The sequence below is a fragment of the Dermacentor variabilis genome, chromosome 2, assembly GCF_050947875.1.
Source record: "Dermacentor variabilis isolate Ectoservices chromosome 2, ASM5094787v1, whole genome shotgun sequence".
Lineage (NCBI taxonomy): Eukaryota > Metazoa > Arthropoda > Arachnida > Ixodida > Ixodidae > Dermacentor > Dermacentor variabilis.
This window is the reverse complement of record NC_134569.1, coordinates 145,516,745-145,542,180: the sequence shown is the minus strand read 5'-3', so window position 1 is coordinate 145,542,180 and position 25,436 is coordinate 145,516,745. Positions and strand designations below refer to the sequence as shown.

At 43.7% G+C, this 25,436-nt stretch overlaps 1 protein-coding gene across 1 annotated transcript in view; it reads left to right on the top strand.

Annotated features, from left to right (window-relative positions):
- Nucleotides 1-25,436, top strand: part of LOC142572825 (ATP-binding cassette sub-family F member 2) — a 38,755-nt gene that overhangs the window by 5,053 nt on the left and 8,266 nt on the right. The window contains exons 3-10 of the mRNA XM_075682208.1: nucleotides 3,907-4,122; nucleotides 7,984-8,172; nucleotides 10,098-10,238; nucleotides 11,129-11,255; nucleotides 14,805-14,907; nucleotides 15,011-15,106; nucleotides 16,218-16,337; nucleotides 22,670-22,759. Of these exons, the coding sequence (XP_075538323.1) occupies nucleotides 3,907-4,122; nucleotides 7,984-8,172; nucleotides 10,098-10,238; nucleotides 11,129-11,255; nucleotides 14,805-14,907; nucleotides 15,011-15,106; nucleotides 16,218-16,337; nucleotides 22,670-22,759 (1,082 nt within the window). The remainder of the gene's footprint in view (nucleotides 1-3,906; nucleotides 4,123-7,983; nucleotides 8,173-10,097; nucleotides 10,239-11,128; nucleotides 11,256-14,804; nucleotides 14,908-15,010; nucleotides 15,107-16,217; nucleotides 16,338-22,669; nucleotides 22,760-25,436) is intronic.

The following is a 25,436-nucleotide window of genomic DNA, read 5'->3' as shown; positions in this document are numbered from 1 at the left end:
CGGGTGTGCACAGTTGCGATAGATTTTTTCTTACTGCGCACAAGGCTTCAAACGTAGCTGTTCTATACGTTGTATTACCCTTGTAACTCGCTTACTCTTGTGCACCGTTGCAAAATATTCAGCTTTGTATATTCGTGTTCTGTCAATGTAGTCCGGCATTTATCGTGTGTATATATATAGTTGTCATTGCTTAACGAGTGGTACTCACTCTTGCCAACGTTCCGGGGCTGAAGCCCTTCCTTTGAAAGTTAGTGATGCCACGCTGGCGGATGAGAAAATTTCGGTATCGAGGAAAGCCGTAGATCTTGAAGTGCCCATTACACGGACAGTTCTAGGAGTGGTCCGCGAACTTGGCCACACAGATTAATTTCATTCCTCAATATGCCAGTCACTATTTTTGCAGCAAACTGCTGCATATGTCTTCAAGCCACTACTCCACAATTCTGCAGCATGATTGGAGCACAGTGCGTCTGTGAAAATTCAGTTGCATGACCAGCAGCTGATCACACAGAAGCAAGGTAGAAGCGGTAATGGTTTCGCATATGTGCGCTGTTGCCGAGGCCAAGTGCGGCACACCACCGGAAGTGCCATCTCGTTTTTCTAGAACAAAGTGCTCTGCAAAATGGGTCAATATGACATTACACTTACGAATTGGCAGAGATGCGTTGCAACAATAGACGAGATGTTGCTTCTTATGTTGCAGTTTCTCTCAGAAACTCAGCATTGGGATGACACAGAATAAAGAAATAGAGCAAAGGCAGGGAATCTCGGTGATTATCCTCTGAAGTTTGGTTTTCTACATCTCTTTTTACAATAGAATATTTATTAAATTTATGCCATCTGTAATTTGGTACGCACTTGTTACGCTAATGTAGCTCAGTGTCTATGGCACTATGCTTCTGAACACAGTTACAGGTTCAAGGCACACTGAAGTGGCTACATTCCGATGGGGGTGGCGTGTTGGAGCACTTGTGTTCATACCAGGTGACCCAGCTAATATGGAGCAACGTTTAAAAACTTAGCGCTGCCTCTGGGCAGACGAAACCACCTGTACATATGTATATGTCAGCAACCTCCGAAATAAGGCTATAGTATATGTCTTTTTGTTAAGTAATTAATGTAGCGGTCTTTGTTTGAGTAAGTAACCACGATATGCAGCTTTGGTGAGATGGGTGTTGTGTGCCATTTAAAAGGCCCGTAGACCACTGGGCTTGAAAATTTGTCATATAATGGCAGCTGTGTACAAATCTACAATGAACACACAGCCATAGGAATTTTTTAAATGTTGCTGTAATGTCAAAGTTATAGGCACTTGGCGAGCGGCAACACGGCCGCCACGATTTCTCATTTGCCTTAGCTACCTTCCCTGCTATTGCTCTCTCCTCACCGTGTTCTCACACCAACTCTATGCAGTGTAGTGAAAGCTACAGGTTGCATCAGCACACCGGAAGAAAGGGTCCCGCAATGTCCAACCCCTAATCACCCTCCACTCAATGCCAACTGAACGGAAGCTTCATGAAAGGTTCAGTGGCACACAGTTGGCGAGCCCCCCCACCTTGAAAACTTGTCATATAATGGCAGCTGTGTACAAGTCTACAATGAACACACAGCCAGGGGGTGCTAGTGTCTTTTTGTAGACTAGCACATCACCAGCTTTTACCTTGATTATTTCACACAGAGCAACCTACTGGCATTGCGACTTGCGAAGAATGAACAGGAAAATCCTGGAGAGGGTCACGGGAGTGTTTTTGTGTGTGTATGCATACGTGCATGTGTGTGCGAATTCCCCGTGGCGCTTAATGCTGCCATATTCACAAAAGGTGATTGTCATGGTATACTGCCTCCAATGTGCATGTTTATTTAAAATGTGTAAAAAGAAATATCAGGGGTGGCTTAGGGGCCCTTTAATCTTATTCTTTGCTAACCTTTCTTTTTACAGACTTCCTCTTCTTTCGTATGCCAATTTCAGTCTGCTTCAATTAGCATATTGATTTGAGTATAGGTCGACCCTTTCCTTTCCCACGGAAATGTGGCCCACAATGAGCTGTTGACCTCTATTTTTGACTAAATAATCTCAGCCTGTATACATGGACAAAGCCAGCAAAAGTACCAAGATAACAGAGTTCCTTTGTTGCACCCACCATGAAGTCAGTCTGGAAATTATCCAGGCAGGCATTAAGAAATGCTGCAATCAGAAATCAACACTGAGGACATTGTCGTTAGGAGTGCCAAGGACACCTACAAAGTGTCTGATGAGGATGCAGCTTGTGGCACCAACTAGCGAAATGTAGTAGCAGAGCTTACATTGAATAAAGCATTGTCATGTTTAAATTTTCTCATCTTAAATATATATGGATCGGCCTAAATTCGTGTTGGACCTATATTCAAGTAAATATTGTAACTGTGACTAACATCATTAGGTTTACGCCAACAATGTCAATACAAAGTTCATAGGGTACATTTGAAAATGCCACTTTCAAATGTATGTTGCATGCAAGGGGCAGAGGCATTGAGGGGCTTTCTTTAAAGCATGAAAAAATCTATGCAAACAGTAACATATGAACAACTGAAAGTGCTAATATTTTCAAATGTTCTCTGCAAACTTCATATTGATAACTTTCACGTGACGTCACGGACCCAGCTTATCACCGTGCCGGTCCACCAGCATGGCAGCTATGATGACGTCTGTGCAAGCCATCTATTGACATTGTGGCCATTAGTTTAATGGTCAAAATGTTAGTTAACCCCCTTCTGTGTTTTCAACTAGCTCGGTTTGCACACGTTTCTGGTAAAAACACCCAAGGGCAAGCTCAGAGCAGTACTAATTTTCTAGCAATGACATGGACGAGCCTAATTATTTCTCAGTGCTCAACGGGCTTTTGATAGATGGCAGCACACCATTCTCAAGACAGCACAAGCAGAAGCAAATTCTTTCTGGTGAGGTGAAAAATATGTTGGCAGCTGGGGTCTTTAAAAATAATTTGGCCATTTTCGGCTGGAATTCAGGACAACAGCTTGACATGAAAGGGTTAAATAATTACTGCTGATTACTTAATATAGGTGATAACGCAAAAATATTGCAGGCTTTTTGAGGAGGTTGTGAGCAGCGACAAGCATTGATTTCATTCATGCAGAAGGCATCTTTATTGGTTTGCTCCGTGTTAGCTGGTATACCAGCTAGATTTAGGTGGACGTTACCAGACCCCATGTGGTCGAAATTAATCCAGAGCCCTCCTCCATAGCTACCTTTGTGTCGTAAAGCGCCACCATTCATTAATTATTGCCATGAGAACCCAGCAGTTCATATTAGGAAGCTGCTGTGTAGCATTGGTGAGTGTTACCAACTCTAAGAGTTGCCAATAATAGCACAAATATACACTTTTAAATCCCTGTTGTTGGTAAAACTGCCCCGCCATCCAAGTGCTACTAAATCTCATCATTTCTTTGTAGTGTGATCTGCAGTTGCCAAATTTGTCCTGTGTGTAGAAACACTCGTTGCACAATTTTCACTGCATAGTAAAGTGCTTGTGACATGCCACTTGTAGCCTTGAAGGTTAGATTGCAAAATTGGTGCTTGTAACAACAGTTGTATTGTTTGCCTTTTGTGCATTTGAAATGTTAAAGGTTATTGCACACATAAAATGAATCTGGTGTGAATTAGTTTGTTCGTGTGGTCTGAATCCACATAACATGTTACCTTGCAGTGAAAAACGGAAAAGTTAACATCATGCAATTAAAACAGCTGGCTGCGGTTGGTCGTGTGTTATCACACACTGCAAAAAGGCACCAATTTCTTTCGGAGCAGGGCAGTCCGAAGAACATCTCGGTGTGTGTATCCATAGGGTAACTAAGCCAGCATGACCAACATACTGACGTGAGATTCACATTGTCGCCCGCATCTTGCAGAGGCTGAACGGGAGCTTGTGCGCCGCCTCGAAGAAGACATGCGGTTGAATGCAGAGGCGAGGGCTTGCACGGGTGTGTTGGCAGTGCACCCGCGCTCACGGGATGTTAAAATTGACAACCTTTCCATCACCTTCCACGGCGTGGAGATCTTGGTTGACACGCGCCTCGAGCTCAACTGTGGGCAGCGGTACGGGCTCATCGGCCTCAATGGCAGCGGTAGGTGCCCCTTGGTTCTCTCAATTCCATGTTTGCTTGGCATCATTTCGTTGACATTGGTTTGCTTAACTTTTGCACTGGTTGCGAAATTTGGCGCAGGGTTGTGGGGTGGCATGATTGGGTGGACCTTTCACCTTGGCCCAAAATGCAGCGCGATTAGTAATGACAGCCAGTGTCCAGTTTTATTTACTAATGTGCCGTATGATATGGCTGGTTTTATGGTCGTTTCTTGCTTGTGCGTAATAGCATATTTTGTAGCAATAATACTTTTATTTTTAAGACAGATTGACGAAAAATTCATTCTGGGAGAAGAGCTTTTGGTCAAGCTTGTTTTTTATTGAACAGTGATCAGCAGCCTAACAGAAATACGGTAGAACCTTGTTGCTACATTCCCATTACGTCCGTTCTTCTGGCGCCAACGTTCGCAATCAAGAACACAAAAAATGCCCCAACAGAGCTAGGCTCATTTTTTACGGGTTCATACGTTCCCGGAAAAAAAATTTTCAGCACAACGTTCAGTATGTCGCCAAACTGCGATCATATATGTTTTCCGGCCGCCAGATCCCATGTAATCAAGAAAATGCGCAAGGCGTGCGTGATCGAGGACAGCATATAGCTACCCGCCACAGCAGGTTCACCGCAGTACTCACCCGCCCGTCTCGCGTTAAAACGTCGACGCACACTCAGTTTCTTATTTCGGTACCAGCAGATCTTCTCCGCGGTCGTCGCACATCGCATTCACAGCTATCACCACCAATCCTATAGCGATAAGCATCTTTGCCTATATGTTTCGCAGTGCTTGGTGCCATCGAAAGTGTAGTGCACACTTTTAATAGGCGATAACTGAGACGCACTGCCGTTCCCTGCTGCAGACAGCGATCGTGTACATTTTCCAGGCGCTAGATCCGATGTGAACAAGAAAAGGCATAAGGCGCGCGATCAAAAACAGTATATAGCGGATTACCGTATTTACTCTCCTAAGGATCACACTTTTTTGTCCAAAAAACTGGCGCAAATACAGGGGTGCAATCATTACGCGGGTTAAATTTCCCACAAAAAGAACAAAATTTGTCATCACGCATTTGCTGCGGGATGACAACAAGTCAACAAATTGGGGGCTGCCGCTTTACGTAGTGCGGGACACAAAAAAAAAATGGTGGCCGGTGGAGCAAGGCGAACGCTCCGAACGCGATTTTTCTTCTTCTCGTGAGTACATTACGTGCATTGAAACAGTTTCTTCCATATCAGTAATGAATAATATTGTTAATATCGGCAAGTTTGCGGCAATAGCATAGCTATGTCCACTTTGAGGGGACAGAAACAGATGGGCGTGCTTAGCTCCCAGTGACATAGGAACACATGGCGGGTATGCTGCAGAAACTGCGGCATTTATCTTCACTACTATCCTAGTATGGCACGTCTCCGCTAAGGGTGGGCGAATGTCTTAGCTGTGTTACAAGCATCGGCTTATGAATAGGGTACACTTCTAACGTATCAGCGTAAACGTGGTTGCTATCGTTGCCGCTCAGGATTTGTTGCGTGCCCACGAGTGCAGACAAGAAGAAAGGTGCCTTTTTTGTTGTTGTTGTTGACCACAACCATTATAAAGCCTACACATAATAAAGGCAAGCTTGGTTTTAGCATTTTTTGTCATGGAAGTGCGGAAAATGATGAAAGGAATTAAATGGTGCATCTGCTTAAGAATGTTTGGTGCGTGCAGACCGCTTGGTTTGTCTTGAAGAGTTGTTCGCGTAGCATTCGATAGATGGTAAGCGCAATTATTATTAGCTAGACTTGGCACACGACATATCACTGCGGCGAGTTCGGAGTGCGATAATTACACGAGAAATTAAAAAATCGAATTTTGACGACAAAATTTAGGGGTGCAATCATTACGCGAGTGCAATCATTATGTGAGTAAATACGCTATATGTCTCACATGAAAACGACGGCATGCACAGTTTCTTATTCTGGTATCAGGAAATCTCCGTCTGGGTCATCGCGCGCCGCATTCACAGCTATCGTCACCAAACATATTGCAATAGGCATCCTCACCTATCTGTTTTACAGCGCTCGGTGCGTAGTGCCATTGGTAGCGTACTGCATGCTTTTGGTAGGCGATAATCCAATTGCGCCACCATTCCCTGCTGTGGGGGCACGATGTGGGCATCACGGTTCCCTTCGGCTGCATCCGGCATCGGCCACCAGCTCGATTTTGTTTCGATTTCCCGTCGCCCCCGTAAAACGCCACACAATAGGAAAACAACAAAATGCATCTCTGGCCGCCGGAGCACCACCAGCTTGACGCACGTCGGCGTCTTGTGCCACAACGATCCACGCAAGGCTTTGTATAGCGTAGATGTCAACAATAGCTGAGTCTGTTAAATTTTTTTACTTCGGATCGTACATTTTCCTGGTTGGTACGTTTTTTTCTCGTGTTCTTTTCCAGAACTTATGAACAAAGTTACATTGTAATCAGGGACAGTGTCTGAAATGACATTTGAAATAACATCCAAATTGTGTTGTGTGCATTACAACACTTATTTGGTGCTAGGCCACAAAAGAACCCCGGCCAGCAATGAGGTAACGTTTTCATAAATATTAGTGTAATGTTTCCCTTTCTTTGCTTTTGATAACTTGGCTCAGTGTTGATGTGTCCAAGAAAGTTTTATTTATGACATTTGTGGGTGTGTCAGATTGTCTGTTTGTGGCAGTGATTGTAATCGTTCTTGATTACATGTGATAACAGCCATATCTGTTAGATCTATAATTTTGGCCACACGTAGGTCATCACATTCAATCTAATCACAATGCCGTCACATCCTCCTTTATAAAAAATTCATATGCATTCTCCCAATTTTCTATTGTTCATATAGAAATGACATGGAGTCCGTATCGCTTAGCTTTCGTATGAAAGTATAGTCAACTACTGTTAATTCAAATTTGATGGGACCGGAGAAATTTATATCCAATGAGTCAGATAAAACAAGATGCAGAATAAATGCCAAAGCACACCACTGATTAATTTGACAGCATTTTTCTGGTTCTAACGTGCCCCCGAATCAAGTGCCATATACTTATTGTGTGTCCATAGTTACAAGCTAACCTAGAAACGACGTTAAAGTTCCTAAACGAAGTAGAAATCTAACACACACACTTTTTTTCTTTTTCAAGAAAAATGCGCAAGTCATATATGCGTTGCACAATGGTATCCAGTTTCCTAAAGTCACCTTCGCCGCAGTACATCTGTGTTGTGCAGTCAAGCATGCAAACGACTGCAATGTTGGTATCGTGTCCACTTGCACTGTGCTGGTGCATACTGTAATCAGACGTCGTGTGCTGCAGTTATTGCTTGAGAAACTTTCTAGGGCAGGCCGAAAATAGGCATTTTCAAAGAGTGATGACGCATGTTCAACATATTCACTGTCCCTTAAGCTCCACCAACACAGATGCTGCCACTAAAGGGGTTGCTATTGGAGTCACCTTAGGGGATAGGTGCACATGTGCTGATTGGTAAAGTTCGAATTATTTGGCAAAGGCCACTATTAGGGTGAAAATATAGAAAGTTTGGCACCATAGAAATGCATGAGTGCCATCCGGGACCTTCAACAGGGATTGAAGTAACGGAAGTCTACTGTATGCGAAGCCCTTTCAGCGATAGTGAATGTCAAGTTGCTACAAGATGCAAGTTTGCTCCCCGTGAAAAGCTTGCTCACTTTGTTTTCTTTGGCTTGTGCTGGCCTTTCTGCGTTCGCCTTTTGATGTTGGATGACGTGAAGGTTATTTCAATAGAACTGCTTTTACATAGCCATTGTTTCACTAAGCTCTTTAATCAGCTGTCCCGCTTTCGGCTGGATGCAGGCAAGTCTACGCTGCTGTCAGCGCTGGGTCGCCGGGAGGTACCAATCCAGTCGCAGCTGGACATCTACCACCTGACACGGGAGATCGCGCCCAGCGAGAAGACGGCACTTCAGGCCGTCCTGGAGGTGGACAGCGAGCGCAACCGCCTTGAGAAGCTCGCAGAAGAGCTGGCACATATCGAGGACGACGGTATTAATGACTCCTCTCAGCTTTGACTGCTTTACTGACAACTTGCAGGCAGAGAAAGGATATTCGCTTTGTAAACTGTAGAGGATAGCAGTGAAGGAGCTCGCCCATCTTTACTCAGGATTACACAATGAGCTCGGCTGCGAGAAGGCCAGGTTAGTTGCAGCCAGAAAATGCGACTTTTCCTCTAGAACTCTTTTATATCAAACAGTCGAAACCTGTGAATGAAATTCTGTGACAACAAAATGTTTTCGTATCCCCGGTGAATGCCCACAGGATTTAATGCATTTCGTGCCTCTCAACAACGAAATGTCGCTGAAGTGCAATCCCACATCATCGAAATTTACTTGAATGTAACCCTGAACATTACCTACTCTTGCAAGACGAGTAGACTCCGAAAAGTGCTCAAATGCATTTGCTTTGCAGTTAAAGTGTACAATATACTACCCCATTACGCTTGCACAGGTGCCGCCATCTTTGTTTACAAAAGTAACCAAGCGCTGGAAGTGATTGCGTGCACCAGAAACACATATACACCATCTTGTTTATTGATTGCATGTTTGAGGTGGCACGCATGTCGCTACCGACGTGTAACAATGGTTTCTGCACATCTAGCACAGTGCACAATGTGCAGCTGAGTGAGAAAAGTGGAACAAAAAAAGAATCCATGTCCCACCGTGTGGACTTGTTTATGTTGCTTGAGATGGCGGCCGCAGCGTGAACTGCCACGCATCCGTTCATGATTGAGCTATCGTCTGAAATATGTGTCCCTTACTTCAACAATGCTGGTTTCAGTGCCACTTAATAGGCATGGTGTGCAGATTATTCGACACAAATCTGCATGCACATGATTTGGTGCCAGACGTTGATTTACACGAAGGGCCTGTAATCTCGATCGATGGCTTTCAGGAATACGAGATACAATCATTTTTGGCACTCGCACTGGGTGCATTGGCATCTATGGGCGACAGTGTGCGCTGGAGAAACGCTCCTGCGTGCATGGAGTGCTGTTGCTCCACATCCTGTGCCAAGTTACGCAATATCTCGCAGAAGTGATTGTATTTTCGAAAGCAATCAACCAAGAATACTGCCACACGGCAATGCCACCATCGCCGATTAATGCATGGCGCACACTTTGTGCTTTCGGCAGTGCCGTTCTATGGCCTCGAGCACGGCTTGCCAAAGTAGGCTAATGGTATTTTGACAGTAAAGCTTACTTCTGCAGTGCATTCCCTATCTATGCCGTCTCATTTCGTAACAATGAAATTCACACAATACAAATTTCATTGCGTTCCCCATTGATTTCATTATTACTTGCTTCAACTGTAGTTACTTTTGCAAAACAGCTGCCCTGCTTGCAATAGGGAGGAATACTTATTTGCTTTCCAGCCAGTCTCGTGGAAATGTGCGTTGTGCAGGCAGCTGTGGAAGGGGGCAAGGTGCGTTTTCCCTGACCCTTCTGCCAGCTCTCGGCACGGTAAGCTGGAGGAAATGAGCGTGTGTGCTCCTCAAAAAGTTAGCTCCTATTGTTCGTGCTACAGCACAGGTGACAGTAATGGCAGGTGATCAAACAGTCACTCTGATCTGGAAGTAGTATAGCATAGGAGCATATGTAAAAGGAAAATGTCTTTTGAAGTGTTGGATGGATTGTTCTGCTCATTGTGGGCTTTCAGTACTGCAGCCTTTCCTAGCTAATGTTCTGAAAAGGCAGATGCTTCTGTCTCTGCCTTGTTCAGCAGAATGTGTCGTTGCAGTGGAACAGGTTGTTTCACCCTTGTTCTTACATTATGAAATGACCTGAAGCAAAGCCCTTTACCATCCGAGCAAACTTGCGTAAAATTTTGTTTGCTTTCGTCCTGCAGTAGTTGTCACAATTAAAGTGTGCATGAACACGATTGGTAACGTAGTTTTTCGGTCTGGCCGTGCAGAAGCCCAGGAGCAGCTGCTTGATGTCTATGAGCGTCTCGATGACATTTGTGCCGATATGGCCGAGATGAAGGCAGCCTACATTCTTCACGGCCTGGGATTCACACCCGCAATGCAGCAGAAGAAGTGCAAGGACTTTTCTGGTAAGTTAGGAGCAGACTGTCGCATGAATGTGTGATTAGTTTTTCTTGGTGATTTCTTTTGCAATTTATGCAGTGCATATGAAAGGCATTGCTTACCATTGAACGGCATCGTGCTGCTATGCTTAAATGTGTGTTTTAGTGCAGCATTTTGCCAGTACAGCAGTGCTTGTAGATTAGTAACCTTAAAGATAAAACGAGATGCCATGAAGAGGTTGAAAGGAGACAATAGCCATTGCTTGTCGGAGGCAGGGAGAGAACTACACATTTAAAGAACTGTAGAGGGCAGTTCAGAAAAAGCAGTAGTGGGTTTAACAAACTCAAAATGACAGCACAAGCACACCACACTTTGCAGACCAGGAATCAAGTTCCAGGTTTGGACGAGTGATTCTGGTGAATACTTCCAAAGAAAAAGGGCAGTGAACACAATAGCTGCAACTTACTCCACGAACAGCAATCACTGGTAAAGCAAATCAGAGATCCTGATGCTCTAGTTCAAACAAAAAACTTTGACCTTGATTCAACACACACTGATTGTAATAAAGAGACGCAAGGATCTGATGGAGTCGCAAGGTGTGAAATGCCAAAGGATGGGCAGTTGGAGCTGTCAGAGAATGAGTTGAGCACATGCTACAAGGTAAACATTGTTTTCGAATCGCATGGGGTTAGCAGAGAGATAGGCTTGGGAAATGCCCTTGGGTCCTGCTATAGACTTGGTTTACGTTTCATTTGTCTTGACATGCTGCAGCCAAGCTTGGCTATAGCAGGGTGGAGGGAAATAAACATTGAAAAAAGCTTGTGCCCATTGGAAATGATGTCGCCATCTTAGCAATGATGTAGCAGGAAATGTGACGCTTGTAACCGTGACACGCTTGCCTCTGCTGTTGCTGCAGGAGGATGGCGGATGCGCATTGCCTTGGCCCGTGCACTGTATGTACGACCGCACATATTGCTCTTGGATGAGCCTACCAACCACCTTGACTTGGACGCTTGTGTCTGGCTGGAGGAAGAGCTAAAGACGTGAGTGGTATTTTTTTTTTTTTTTTTTTTCCAGTAGCAGGGGGAGGGGGTGATATGTGACATTTTCCTTTCCTCGTAATTGCTGCTGTCTCGTTCAGTTTCCTTCCCACTGTTCACGTCACTCTATTGCTGCTCACTTTCCTACCTTCATTGTTGGATCATTGCGCTTTCTCCCTATCACTGCATTTTTTGTCGACTGCCCGACCACACCCCTTTGCGTTTACCCTCAGTAGTGCCTGCTCCCATTGCATAGGCGAGGGTCCTTTTTCTCTCTCTCTCTCTCTTCATCAGTCATGATCAGAGCAAACAGCTAAAACGTGTTGGGCAACTGCAATGCACAGTGTTCCAGAAACGAACAACGCTGATGCTGTGGGACAAATTGAGAATTATAGACATGGAGAAACAGCCTGGAGCCGTGAAAGCCAGCATGCCCCGAAATCTAGATATTCCAGAATCTTTGTTAAAAACCATTCTTGTAAAGGAGACCCCACTGCACAAAGCAGGCGAGTTCGAGCTCAAGAGAAGGCGGCAAAAAACAAAAAAGCCCGAGAAACTGGAAAAGGTCCTCGAAAAGTGGCTGCATCGGGCTCATACTTCTGTGATCAGCGTTCGTGGCACCATTCTGCATGAACTGAATTATTTCTGTGCCTACTAAAACAGAACATACAAAAGAAAATACTGGCCTGACATTGCATTTATGCATCGAAGATTCCCATGCATGAAACAGGTGGCTTGATAGTTCTAAACAAATGATTGTATGCAGATGCTCCTGTGGGGAAGGTTCCTCAGTGGAAGCTCTGACTGTGAATGAGTGGACGCAGTCACTGCGAGAGTTGATTGTGAAATACAAACCCTGTAATGTGTTCCAACATCAATGAAAGCGGAATTTTGTATAACATGCAGCCTGAGCAAATACTGACATCAAAGGGCTGCAACTGTCATGGTAGCCAACGGAGCAAGGGGCGTGTCACAGCACTCTTCTGCACAAACGAGGACAGCTTGAGGAAGCTCCACATGCTTGTCATCGGGAAGTCTGCGAAGCCAAGCTGAAGACGCTGCCATATCTCTATAGCTGCGAAAGTTTGGATGGCATGCTGAATCTTCGCAACATTTCCGCGGCAGCCAGACTGCGAAATGCATGCCAACGCAAGAGAAATACTGGTTTTTCCAGACAATGCATTGTGCCATCTACCAGACACACATAGCCTTCGAAATGTGAAAGTGGTGTTTTTTCTGTGGCACTGGATGAGGTGGGTGCAGCCGCTGGATGCTAGAGGAAGCTTTTAGTGAAATGTCTACTGTTGATTACGGAGCGCAATGATTCCAAGCAAGTTTCCTTGCTGGGCACCACACACTACATTGCCAGTTACTTGAGCACAGTCTCCCAGACCACCATTGCAAATTTGTTCAAGCACTGTGGCTTTAGGTGCGACTGTGCCTCCTCTGCTCCTATGATCCGCAGTAAAAGAAGTTATGAAGATCTGTTTAATAGGAGGCGATTGTACCAATTTAGGGGTGTTGGGATTGTGCAATCCGATATACTGTCATGTCGGCTAGTTTTTGTTTGGAATATTTACCGAGAAGTGCTGACATAACTAGCACATCAAAGCAAAAACTAGTATGGCTCTACTAGATACACCAACAAACAGGCCCTAAAAAATTGGGAGGTTGAGCCACTGTTCTGTGCATTGAACTAGAAGGCAATACACCCAAGCCCATTGCCACAGATGTGTCCTTGCAAGTACAAATGCGACGCGTTCAGTGCAGGCTGTGGGCCCGTGAAATCACACAGCAATGAGTCTTGCGCACAACTGCTGCTATGGTATTTCTGCCCAGTGTGAATGTGGCGTGCGGTGATATTGTTAAATCCAAACTGCCTGGCTGCCAGGCAGTTTTGGCTGCTCACAGAACCTCAGAATGCCATCAGCAGAAACTCTACACTCCAGCATGCCATGTCCAGAACCACTCAGTGAAAAGATTGACCGCCATGCTTGTGTCGAAATGGGAGGCCTTTTGCATTTTTGAAGCAGCTTGGGGGTCCTCCTTTCAATAACGAACATCCACAGGTATAGCACGCTCCACTGCATGGCGGTTCTGTTTGTTATGAGTATGCTTCACCACATTACACGTCTGTGTTGCCGTGAAGCTTGCAAATCTGTCATTATGGAGTGCAAATAAGGCCCTTGTTGCACAAACCATCCACATTTTCAGACCCACATCTTGCTCATTGTTCCTCCATGGCATGTAGTACTGCCCTTCAGGTTCAATGCCTTGTTTGATACCATCTTCCAAAAAGTGCCATTTCATTAGCATGAATATCTCTGATGACACTAGAAGTGATTGCAGTCTCATGAGAAGCGCACTTGCTGGGGCACAGTGTTCAATTTATCAAATGTAGTGGTGAACACAAGTGTGATATATGCGTAGTACAGTGCTGTATTTTTGCATGGTGTTTCAAAGGATCGATTGCAACTGTTCAATATAGATGGTAATTCATTGTTTCCTAGTTTGATATATCTGGGATGAACTGCATGCCATAGTTTTGCACGTACAAAGCACACCAAAAATTTGTGTAATTAACGGTTACGTCTGGTTACTAATAAAATGCTAATTTCACCTTGGCATGGCATGTGCTGCCATGGAGCCGTATGTCAAGGCAAAGTTCTCCAACAGGCAGTTTCATTATCTCCTCAGGAACCCCAACCCCGCTTCAGGGTTGCCCATTCTCCTCGTGTTTGGGGTAACTATTTTGCATTTTGGCACTGTTAGTAGCAGTTAGAGAATAGGGCACACAGCTCCAGCAAACCAGAACTCGGATCACGGTGAGCTGCGGTCGATGGCAGTCCTTTACAGCACAGCACAGGCTGAAGATCATCAGCATTATGGAAGAGTTGGGGAACAGAGCCACTGACTGAAGATGTGCAAAAGTCATGCTTCCACAAATGATTTTTCTTTTTTTTTTTTTTTTGCAAAGATTTGAGTGTTCTTGTTTGCATTTATTTGCACATGTAGGTGCATGGTTTTTCTCTTTTTTATTGCAAAAGTGTCAAATGACCCACTAAGTATAAAAGCCAGTGGTGTCTGTAGCAGTGAAACTTCCCATTGGCTGCGACGCCACGTCACAAGCATGCCTCGCGCTCATTACTCAGTCTTGCGCTCGCCGACTTGAGCCTCAACGGAGCAGAACGGGCGAAAGGAAACATCTGCTGCTGCGGTATTGTGTGAGGGGAGAGGGCAGCGCCACAACGCCACATCACTCTCGGAAGCCTCTTGTGTGCACGCACTCTCACCTACGTTCTAACTGCGTCTCGGTAATCAAAATGTGCCAAGCATCTCAACACGCTCGCTGTCCCACGAAGAGTTCATAACTCGGAAGGACCGCTCAGTGGCATTCAATTGAACATTAATGCTTTCCCATTCACAACTTGTAAGAAGCACTTAGGTGCCCTCGGATTTTTGTAGGTGCGGCTTATACGCTGGAAAATAGGGTATGTGCCTTACCTGTCAAGTTATAGCATTGTTAACTGATGGTGGCGTTTTATTGCACAGGTACAAACGGATCCTGGTTATCATATCCCACTCTCAAGACTTCCTTAATGGCGTGTGTACAAACATCATTCATCTAGACAACCAAAAGCTCAAGTACTATGGTGTAAGTCTGTCTCCTAGTACAAGCAACTCCTCTGTTGAGCACCTCTGCATGGTGTGTGACGGGCTCTTTGCTTTTTTCTTTTTTTTTTTTTTTCTGTGTTTAGGGTAACTACGATGCCTTTGTGAAGACACGCATTGAGCTTCTAGAGAATCAAATGAAGCGCTACAACTGGGAACAGAGCCAGATCGCACACATGAAAGTAAGTGGTTATGTTTATTTATTTTTGTACTTAAGTGTTATTTTCTAATGAATACAATATCCTTCGAGAGCCAGAAAATGCATGGTACTATTTCAAGTTCCTTCTTGCTGCCAACTGGTATGTTATGAACCTGAACAACGTTGTTGAAATACAGCAGTTGCACAGAACATCTTCACGTTTTTGAACAAAGAAGCCATCTCTTCTAGTTCTCTTAATTACCACGTGTATACCTAGACACAAAGGTGAAAATGTAACATAGCGTAGCATGTAGGTTGTCTTGTCATTTGAACTGTACTTTATCAGGGCTTTTCATTGTAGCCCACAAATTGCTGCCTATTTTGTTGTAGGCTGGTGGCAAGCATACAGTTCAACCACTTGCCTTTGGTGCCTAACGTATCTAAATTAGACGAAAGAGGAAATTTTGCCGGTTAATGTGTAGCCCATGTTCAGCATGGTGCACTAGAGTTTTTCGGAGGATATATATGCAGTCGAACCAAGATATGTTGAATCTGAAGGGGTTCACAAAAAAAGTTCAGTACACAGTGGACTCTTTTTAAATGTAACCTCAAGGGACCAGGGCAACAGGTTCTATCAGAGTTCCATTTATTGAGAGACAAAGCTAAATGCAATTTCATGAATACAAAACTGACCAACCATGAGGATGGTGTTCCATTTAAGAGGCAGTTCCATTTAGGCGATTCCCGTTTATCGAGATTCCATTGTACAGGTAATTTGATACATAAAATAAAAATTTTATACTAAAATTTTCAAGGTAATTTTACTGCTGTTCGTTATACAAAATAATCCATTAAATGTAGGTTCAATATATCCAGGTTCAGCTGTGTGTGTGTGTGTCTGTGTGTTTGTGTTCTAACCACAGCTATTAGCATTTTAGTCGCAGCTTTTCGAAATGTTATACAACGCATTAATAACTGCATGCTAGCCATTTTTTTTTCCACATTTGTTTAGGGTCCAAGCATGTTGCACTATTCCCTCTCTGGAGAAAAATGTTCTCATTGCAAATCCCACAGAGGCTCAAGTTTTCTATTGGAATGCAAAATCACATGCAGAAGGGCTGTGAGCCTTCGCTTATCCTTGCACCTGTTCGCAGAACTACATAGCCCGGTTTGGCCACGGTAGCGCCAAGCTGGCCAGGCAAGCCCAGAGCAAGGAGAAGACACTTGGCAAAATGGTTGCAGCGGGCCTGACTGAAAAGGTCATCGCAGACAAGGTACGTCACCTCTCCACCGCATTTGCTGCAGAGGGAACGTTAGTTGTGCTTTCGGCACTCATTAAAAACAGACCGTAATAATCCAGTGAGAAAGGTTTGTTATAGAGGTGTGCGAATATTTGAAAAGTTTGAATATTATCGAATATTACGTTATTAATATTCGCATTTGACTCGAAAAATAGATATTCGAATCAAATAGAATATTTTACTGACTGTGCGGGAGCAAACACGGTTCTTAGCATTTGTTTCTATCTAATCTTAAAATATTGGGGCGATTTTCTGCTGAATTTTGTGACGATTTCGTGCTGCTAGCAAAATTTTGCCTCTAAAGCACACTTAGCCACTAAACATCTAACCCTTGCGGCAAGTCCCGCCTCTCAGTAGCAAGGGGCACAGGTTTGCGGACAGTGAGAGGGCTTTTTTGCAGCGCCGTTCTCAATTCTGAACTTATTGCTTGACAGCAAGTGTGATGAGCGACAACTGGCACTGTATGAAATGCCTCCGGCTTTATGGGCATTTGATGCAGTATAATAAGGCACAAGCTGGCAAGGACAGCTAGTGAGATTTACTAAATTTTCCAAAATAACAAAGCCAAATGAAGTTGCCGGCCGTTTATTCGGACCTCACGGGGACTGTGAAAATGTCTGAATAAACAGGTGTCCGAAAAAGCTGATTGAGAAAAAAAAAAAAGAAATCCTTTATTTCCACGCACTTATTCAGCCTTGGTAGTAGGCTTGAAGAAATCGTGAATGCGCCGCTGCACACTGTTCCATTTATGCGCAATCAGATAAACCTTAATCTCAGAGAGGGTTATACGGTCACTATAGGCGGCTGAAAGCGCAGTCACTGCTTGTACACGCTCCGCATGCGACTGCAGCGTAGCACATGGTGCATCATCTTCTGACTCGCGAGTCATCGCCCGGCGGTGCAGCAGAAACCTGACGAATGATTTTGCCGTCTTCGAGTTCTGCGCATGTCAGTACAGCAGTGTCAGCACCTGTGCAACTGTCAAATGATACGGTGTCTGGAATCACAATTGAACCACTGCGCAGGTCTCGGCAGAACATTTTCCGCGTCAGTAAGGAGCACATCGGAAGGCGACAAATCTTAGGCCTCCCGGCACCCGCTTGCCGGCATTTTCCAGCGCAGTCTGCGCAGGCACTGTCGGCGCCATTAGACACTTGACGCGATGTTTCCATATGCCGCGTTGGATCACCGGAACCTCGACAAAGCAAACACCACCATGCCGACACCAGTCGCACAAACGAAAAACATGGCCTACTCGCAGCGTCGTGCGCAAAGAAACGAATCAGCTGCTGGATTGTCTTGGCATGGCTTACTAAGCTGAAACAGGAACTGCTGTAGAGCCACTCTATCGAACCAGGCAGGAACGATGATGATGAGCGGGGATTTGCAGTAGCGCCACTTCGTGGGGCAGCAAGGAGGCTCCGTTCAAAACAAAAATGGCGTTCAGCAAATCGAACCATGCACCGGTCAGAGTCGGTGCATGGTGCTCTCGATCGAGTTGGCTCAAGGAGTGTCCAAAAAATCGGACGAGAGGTTGCAAGGCGTCCGAACTTTCGGCAGTTGTTATACATTATGGTCTATGGGGAGAATTGCGGTGCCGCAAAGCAGACCGAATAATCGAGCATGTCCGAATTTTTGGAGTCTGGAAAATCGGTCAGCGACTGTAATCGAGCATTTCCGAAAAATCAGTCAGCGACTGTACACAATCTTAGTACAAGGGCTTACTTGCCTAGTTTTTAACATTTATAATGCAATTGCAATGTTCCAATATAACAAACTAACCCATCTTGCTAATAAATGCACGTGCATATAATTATTCAGTATTCATTCATATTGGAAAATTTTGGTATATGTACATTCCTAGTTTGTTATATTTGAAGTCTGTTCTGTCCAAAATTAGAGCCATGGTATGTTACTACATAAATGGCAGAACTTCGGATATACTGCTGTCTAACCTGAAGCCGATTGCAAAAAACATAATGGAAAACATTGTAGTTATAAGATAAGCTGGTTTATGTGATAATTGTAGGACCACGTGGCATGGCTCCTTGATGTTTGCCATTTTTGGTATGCTGGTAGGCGACAAATGGCAGTTTCCTTGCACTTGAGCATAATATACACACCCACACAACAGCAAGATTAACGGCCGGCACCATGGTTAGGAGCCAGTTAGCCGTTTGGCCCGAGTACCTCGCCATTGGCACAAGCATCGACAAGACTTTCACAGAAAACGATGATCAGTAGAATAAACTGATGTCTTAATGTAATCTTTTGCAACAAGCGATGACCAGTGTCAAACCTCTTAGGTCAACTAGAGCTCCGGTGCAAGCCAAGTTCGGATCTGAGTCCGCATGTGGCCGCTGCTACACCACACGCGAGATGGCTCGACTGCATCAAGCGCTTTGCTGTTTGGACACCGCGAATAGCATCCTCTCTTCTTTTCTCTGTAAATTGATTCAATGAGAAAGCATTATCAAAACAATATCAAAACTTCACGAAAGTGCTATATGCAGTGGCTTCGAAGCTAAGCGGGTCTCTTGTAACTAATAGTCTGTTATAGCCAGGTTTGTTAAAGCTGAATTTGTTGCATTGATACTATAGGCAGACAAAACGAAGTGAGAAGAACTGTCTGCTATATCCGAAAGTATGTTGTATGCAGATCCATAGTAATGTGCATGGACTGTATTTAAAAACTGCTGGCTTTGCTGTGGGTCATCATGCTGGAGGTGGCAGACAATGCAGTTGAGTCCACTTGATACAAAGTTCATTGCACAGAAGTTGTTTGGATCGGGCTGTTGAACAGAAGTTAAGCAGATATTATTACGAAGATGGTAGTCATTGTCCTTAAGGGGGACGTGGCAATTGAAATGGTCAAATTGTCAAAATTTGTGATTTTCAGATTTATTTATTTATTTATTTTTTGCCATCCATGGACCTTTGTTTATTGTGTTGAAATAATATAACAAAATACACAGTAGAAATAGAGAAAACGGCACTTTTCTAGACTGCTGTTATCAAGAATTACGGAAAGAAATCGGGCTTCAAAAGGCGCCGTCACACCGCGGATCGCTCGGCTATTCATTGACGCAGTCCTGCCACCTTGGCATCACAAAGAGGAGAGATCAGAGCTCAAGATGGCCGCAGCGATGTATTTGTCTACTGAAAAATAAACCAGCAAACCCGAGCGGAAAAAAAGGCATAGACGGCATTGTGCTCTTATTGACTGTTGTAAATTTGGATTGCTGACGAGCCTCTCACGCGCATTTGTGCAGAAGCAAGCTGCACGTTCCAGTCAATGTGCTTAACAATCGTGGAACACACGTGTTCTGTGACAAGCCCCAAAAGGAGCAAGTTCTGAAATGGCCCACACGTATGGAAGACCGCAGAAGGCATAGAACAGAGGGAGAAAAACTACTCGCAGAAGCGGATGCCGCCGACCTTGTCGATGAGGCACGACCGGCGCATGTGGGTGACTGGGAAAGCGCATCCACGTGCGGTCATGACGGCAACGTGGCATCAGCGAGAGAAGTTTTCGCATTTTGAATGTGCCGTCATTACCTCTGCACAACACATCAAAAAGGCAACTAAGGGGCATGAAACTGCTGCAAAGAAGCAAAAAACTACATCAAATTGTAAAGAAAATGCATTCTCACAGGCAAAGGACAATGTCCCAGGCGAGTTTTAGGTGCTCAAAGTAAAGATTTAAATGTGTACAACAAATGAAACCTTGAGCTCTGTTTTCTCAGCTTTCATTTTTTGTGCAGTTGCTTTCAGTCATCTCAATGCAATTTCGCTATGAATGAATAAAAAATCATTGTCTTTTGCACTTAGAGCCTGAAACAATGATGAGTGCACTAAAGCTGTCCTTTTTTTTTTATCTGCACTTCATTAAAAAAAAATTATAATGGGTTTTTTGCAAGCCGTAAGACAATGGGCATAAGAAAGCTTTAAAAAGACTTTTTAGGCTCATTTTGGCATTTTAAAAAATACACCAATATCTTTATTGCACAGAGTGTGCCTTTCTGGACATGCTGATGTGAAAATCTTGGTGAACTTTTGTAATTTGGGGATGACCATTAGAAGCTGTCAAGTGCTGTTACTTGAAAACTATGATAGCACAAAACTGATTTCAATTATATCAGCATAACAAATCGTACCTGCATGCCAAATGTCATCAATTTATTTCCTTAAATAAAAAAAGATTCATTGCCACATTCCCCAGTCTTTTAGCTTGGGGAATTGGATGGAGGGGAAGTTTCTGCTAGAAACATCACTTTCAGGGTGGCTGTTTTTATCTTGCAAAGTTCCCTGGCAAAAAACTTATTATTTTCAGTAGAGGCGTCATGTGACAATATTGGAAGCCTAGAAAGCACCATAGCGGTCAATCATGCCATTTGATATGCAAGACGCTGGTTTCTAGCCCCATTATACAAGTCATGTAGACAGGTTCACTATATTTGCCTGTTGTGCAGCTGTAAATAAACTTCATCACCCAGCGCTGCCAAAACCTAACAATGATGGGGTTCGTACATCTCTGAAATCCTTGAAAACGTTTGAATTTGTAAAAACAGATTCAAGTGCGCTTAAAACTCTACTCTTAGCCATCCTTCGTGCCTCTTGAATTCCTTGAAAAGCAGGGTTAGGGGGTACACTCAAACATTCAAAGTAACAAACTCTGCAAAGGGGCTATGTCATGAACACTGTCTCTCGGGAAACAATGCTAGATATTTTCATTAGGAGTCTCTCTAAATGATTGTAATGTGGCATTTCCACGGTAACCAAAGACAGGCTTTTTTAAATCACCTTTGCCCTTGGGAGCTGGCCAGATCAAACGACGAAGCTGTGCCCTTTTTTTTTTTGTGAGTGTGTTTTGCTAGTTCGTTCACACCGCAGCCATCATCGCTTCATTTCCAAGTCCTAGACTCTCTATATGCCTGGCAGAAAGCAAGTTTCAGCCATTGGTTTTTTAGTACAACAAATATCTTAATTTGGCTGACGTTGGACACTGCTAAGGATCATGCCAGAAGGCAGCTGATATCATTACAATGTGAACTTGTAAAACGTGACCTGGAAAGCTTGAAGCATGCATCCAACTTCGAAGCTGCTTAGCTGCTAAGATCTCATCATTTTCTTCAGTCTGTGTGTACAAATTAGATTCGTTTCCCCCTCCTTAAATTTAGGCCTTCAGCATCTTTGAAATCCTTGCATTGTCCTTGAATTTTCAGTCTAATGTGCTGTACTGTTACGTATTCGACGGCTAGAAGCCAAGGGCGGCAGAATGACCGGCCCAAAGAACAGACGACCCACGCAGCGGCAGCAAGACAATGACGTTTACTCGTTCGGCGACGCGCTTTTTGATCACTAAGCAGCCATTCAGGGAGTGGCAAAAGAAAGGAAGATATCGCGGCAAGCGGGGCAATCTTATCTGCAAATTACAACGTAGAATGTGACCAGCACCGCGAATGTTACAGTACAAACCCTGCATGAGTCAAATCTTGGCACGAAAAGTCTTGAAAGCATGTGCATGCAGCTTGTCTACCAACCGGAAAAACGGAATTCTCAGGGATCTTGAATAGTCTGGAAATACTCAGGGAAAATTAGCTGCAACTTTATTGAAAGGGAATGAGAGTCGCGCTAATGCTGGCTCTAGTAACAGAGAGGAATCTTAACAAATCGTCTTTGACGCTGTGTCATCGGCTGGAGGAGTTGCCAATCTACAGTCAACAACCGACTTTCCAGACGCACAATTTTCTGGACATGCCCAATAATTCGGACAGCTTCATGGCACCACCACGTATCCCGATTTTCGCCCCAAATCTCGTTAAAAAACCGGCAGCCATTACATGAGGGTGTACGGTATTTTATTCACTGTGCATTTTTCTAACCCCTCTCTTCTGTTTTCTTTTTGAATAAAATAGTTGCTGCTCCTTACTATTCAAGCTGGATTACATCGTTTATTTGTTAACATGCTTACTAGAGAAGCATCAGGTGATATGGTATCAGCCCATCTTTACATAAAACAAAGTTCTGTGTCGCTCAGGGAATCTTGCAAAGGCACTCGGGGAAACCTGGAAAACTCTGGGAATTTGGTAATGTCGACCTGGTAGACACCCTGGCACAGTGCTTTTTCTGTGATTCAGTGGGCTGTAGGTTTTGCGAGTGAGGAGAGCTAAGGATAAGAGGAACTTTACTCAGAGAGTTTGACTGTCTTATGTCATGGTTTTCCTTTATCGTGGTTGAAAAAAAAATGCATTAGGAAAAGAGCTTTCTAGACAATTCACCTGTGCTCGTCTTGTTAATTGCAGACGGTGCAGTTTTACTTTCCTTCGTGTGGCCCGATTCCACCACCGGTGATCATGGTGCAGAATGTGTCCTTCCGGTACAGTGACGACGGGGTAAGCATCTTTTGACATTCCATTCTCTTGAGGTGTTCCAACTGATCAAATGAACCTGTATTGCTACTTGTACGCCATGGCAAGTATGCACTGACGCAGCCTCTTTGCACAGTGTTTGGCTTGATTGTTGCGTTCTTGTTTTGAGAAAGTCGCAGCGTAAGCAGACTGAAAGCTCCAGGTGAGGTGAAACAGTTGTCTGCAGTGCCTATGTACATCTCTGTTGGTGTGGGAGGGACGAAAGCTCATTGAAACAATTGCGTGCAGTAAGTGCAAAGCATTTCGTACACAATGTACATGTTTCTGCTCTACACTACGCACAATACCCGTCGGGTAACATGAGACCAATACACCGCTGTGTGCCACGATGGTACTCCCTGTCTACACATGTCTAAACATCAAATGAGTTTTTCTCATTTCGATGTTTTTACACACCACACTCAGTCTTACCGGGCTTTTCTCTTACAGAGACAATTAGTTTGGTATCAGTGTATTCATGTTGAATGATGTAGGGGGTGATGCTATCTCTGTTACTCAAGCATCATTTTGCAAATTACATTAAAAAATAATTAATGAAAATAAGAAATATTCACAGTAAATGTTGGTCTGCTTTCTTTAATTCGAGTGCTTTCAAACAAATAAAAATAGCATCACCCCATAGAGCAAGTCTTTGGCATCGGCGTCGTGCACTTACTTTTTGCATTTAGTAATGCGAAATTGCCAAAAGGCCCCATGAGAAGTACCCATTAAGTTTATTTTCAGACTTAATACTTTCTGAACCAGAGCAGCTATCAAAAAACTAATTATATATATGAAATCAGCAGAAAAACTGATAGAAACAACGAAGTTTATTTCAGGTTGAACCAAAAATAAAGAAAAACATTTTAGAACCCACATCCCCCCCTTAACTGTCCCGGTCGCTGAAAGGAGGCAACATTGTGGAGCCTACGCAGACATCAGGGTACCGTGTCTGCCGTGGGTAAGGAGGCGGCGAGAATGCGTGCACAAGCGCTAACATCTTTTTGCCATTTAAAATGTCCAGGCTTTCACCGTTGTTTTGGCGGCATAACACAAATTGTTCACCACACAGGCCAGTCGTAACAGGCACAAAATTAAGGGGGGACCTGGGCCTTGAGCAATACCATTATTGATATTGCTGCTAGAGGAATGAAATTTGTGGGTAATATGTAGTTTAATGTGCTTGATGCATATATGTAATTAGTTTTTCTCTACATAATGAGAAAAATAATTTATACAATTTTTCCTGTTCCGATGTGTCGGGATGACTGCAGAAATTTTTTTCCAGTAAGAAATGTAAAAGTTATGTGAAAGTATTACTGAATGTTCAAGGAGTGCAGTAAGCATTGTCTCATGTTTCTACCTCTGTTCTATCCAAAGTTACAAAAGTTAAAAGTTTTAACTTCACATGCGATATATATATATATATATATATACTTTCCTTAAAATTTCAGCATGCTTCAAGGTGCAGAAATGTGGTATTATAGACTTACTGCACTCCCTGGGAGCCTAGCTATCAGATAAAGCAAACATCATTCAAATTGGATGATTAGGCAAGTAACTATGCCTCCCAGAAAATTGCTAATTACCAAAAGAAAGTGTGTTGGGAAAAGTGGAAAAAACTAGCCACCATGTGAAAAAAGCATTTTATTATCCTGGATGCATGAAATTGTCATAGCCAATGGCTCAGAAGGCTCTAGGGGAATAATCTGGATGGGGATTTCCTCTCTGCCTCCACTTTGCAGCTGCCTGAAAAGCTGCCGAGGACATTCGCTTTCTCTCCACACTAACAATGCGACAACAGACCTTTTCAGGGGGGACACTGCTATTGAAATAATATTCATTTTTTTCATTAGTAATTATGAGACTTTCGAACCTTATTAAGATGCTTGTGATGATTTCAAATATGTAATTATTTTTCCAATAGGCCATTTACTTCTCAAGATAAATGAGATTCATTGTTCATCATTTGCAGAAACAAGAGAATAATACCCGCGCTACAAAAAAATAATATTGCCACATATCTAGTACTAGAAAACACAGGGAACACAATGGTAGGTATACCTTTTTGATATAACTAATATTTGTAACTATAGCAATTCAATATCCACTGTTCCAAATGTGAGTTTCCTATTGTCTGATCTAAAGCAGAACTGAAAAATTTTAAAGCATAAATTCCCATATCTGTTCCTACCATTGTGTACTTTGCACACTCAGCTACAAATAAGCCACAACAAAAACTATGGCTCTAGCTGCCTTGAAGGCACAGATATACTGCTGCAAATCAGCACAAATCAGCAAGTCAAAAATCGATGTTTTGAGAAAACGAGAAAAAAAGAAATACATTCACTTTTATCCAAAAGTGCAGAAATAATTTAGCACTATTTTGCAGTAAAAGTGGCTAAAAGCCACCAGTAATGTAGTCGCTGTGACCACGGCCACCCAAATGTGCCAAAAACATTGTTTAGCGTCGTTCGCAGATTCCCAGTGGCTTGCATCGTTCGCGCAGCAAGGTTGCCGTTCATGCGGGTCGAGCTCCACGCCGACGCGATATCGCCGCAGCACGCGCACGTGATAATGATCTTTATGGTGAGGCCTTATTCCGGTTTGCTTTTGCCTACTGCGACGTTACCGCTGCGCACCTTGCACTTGAGAAACGATT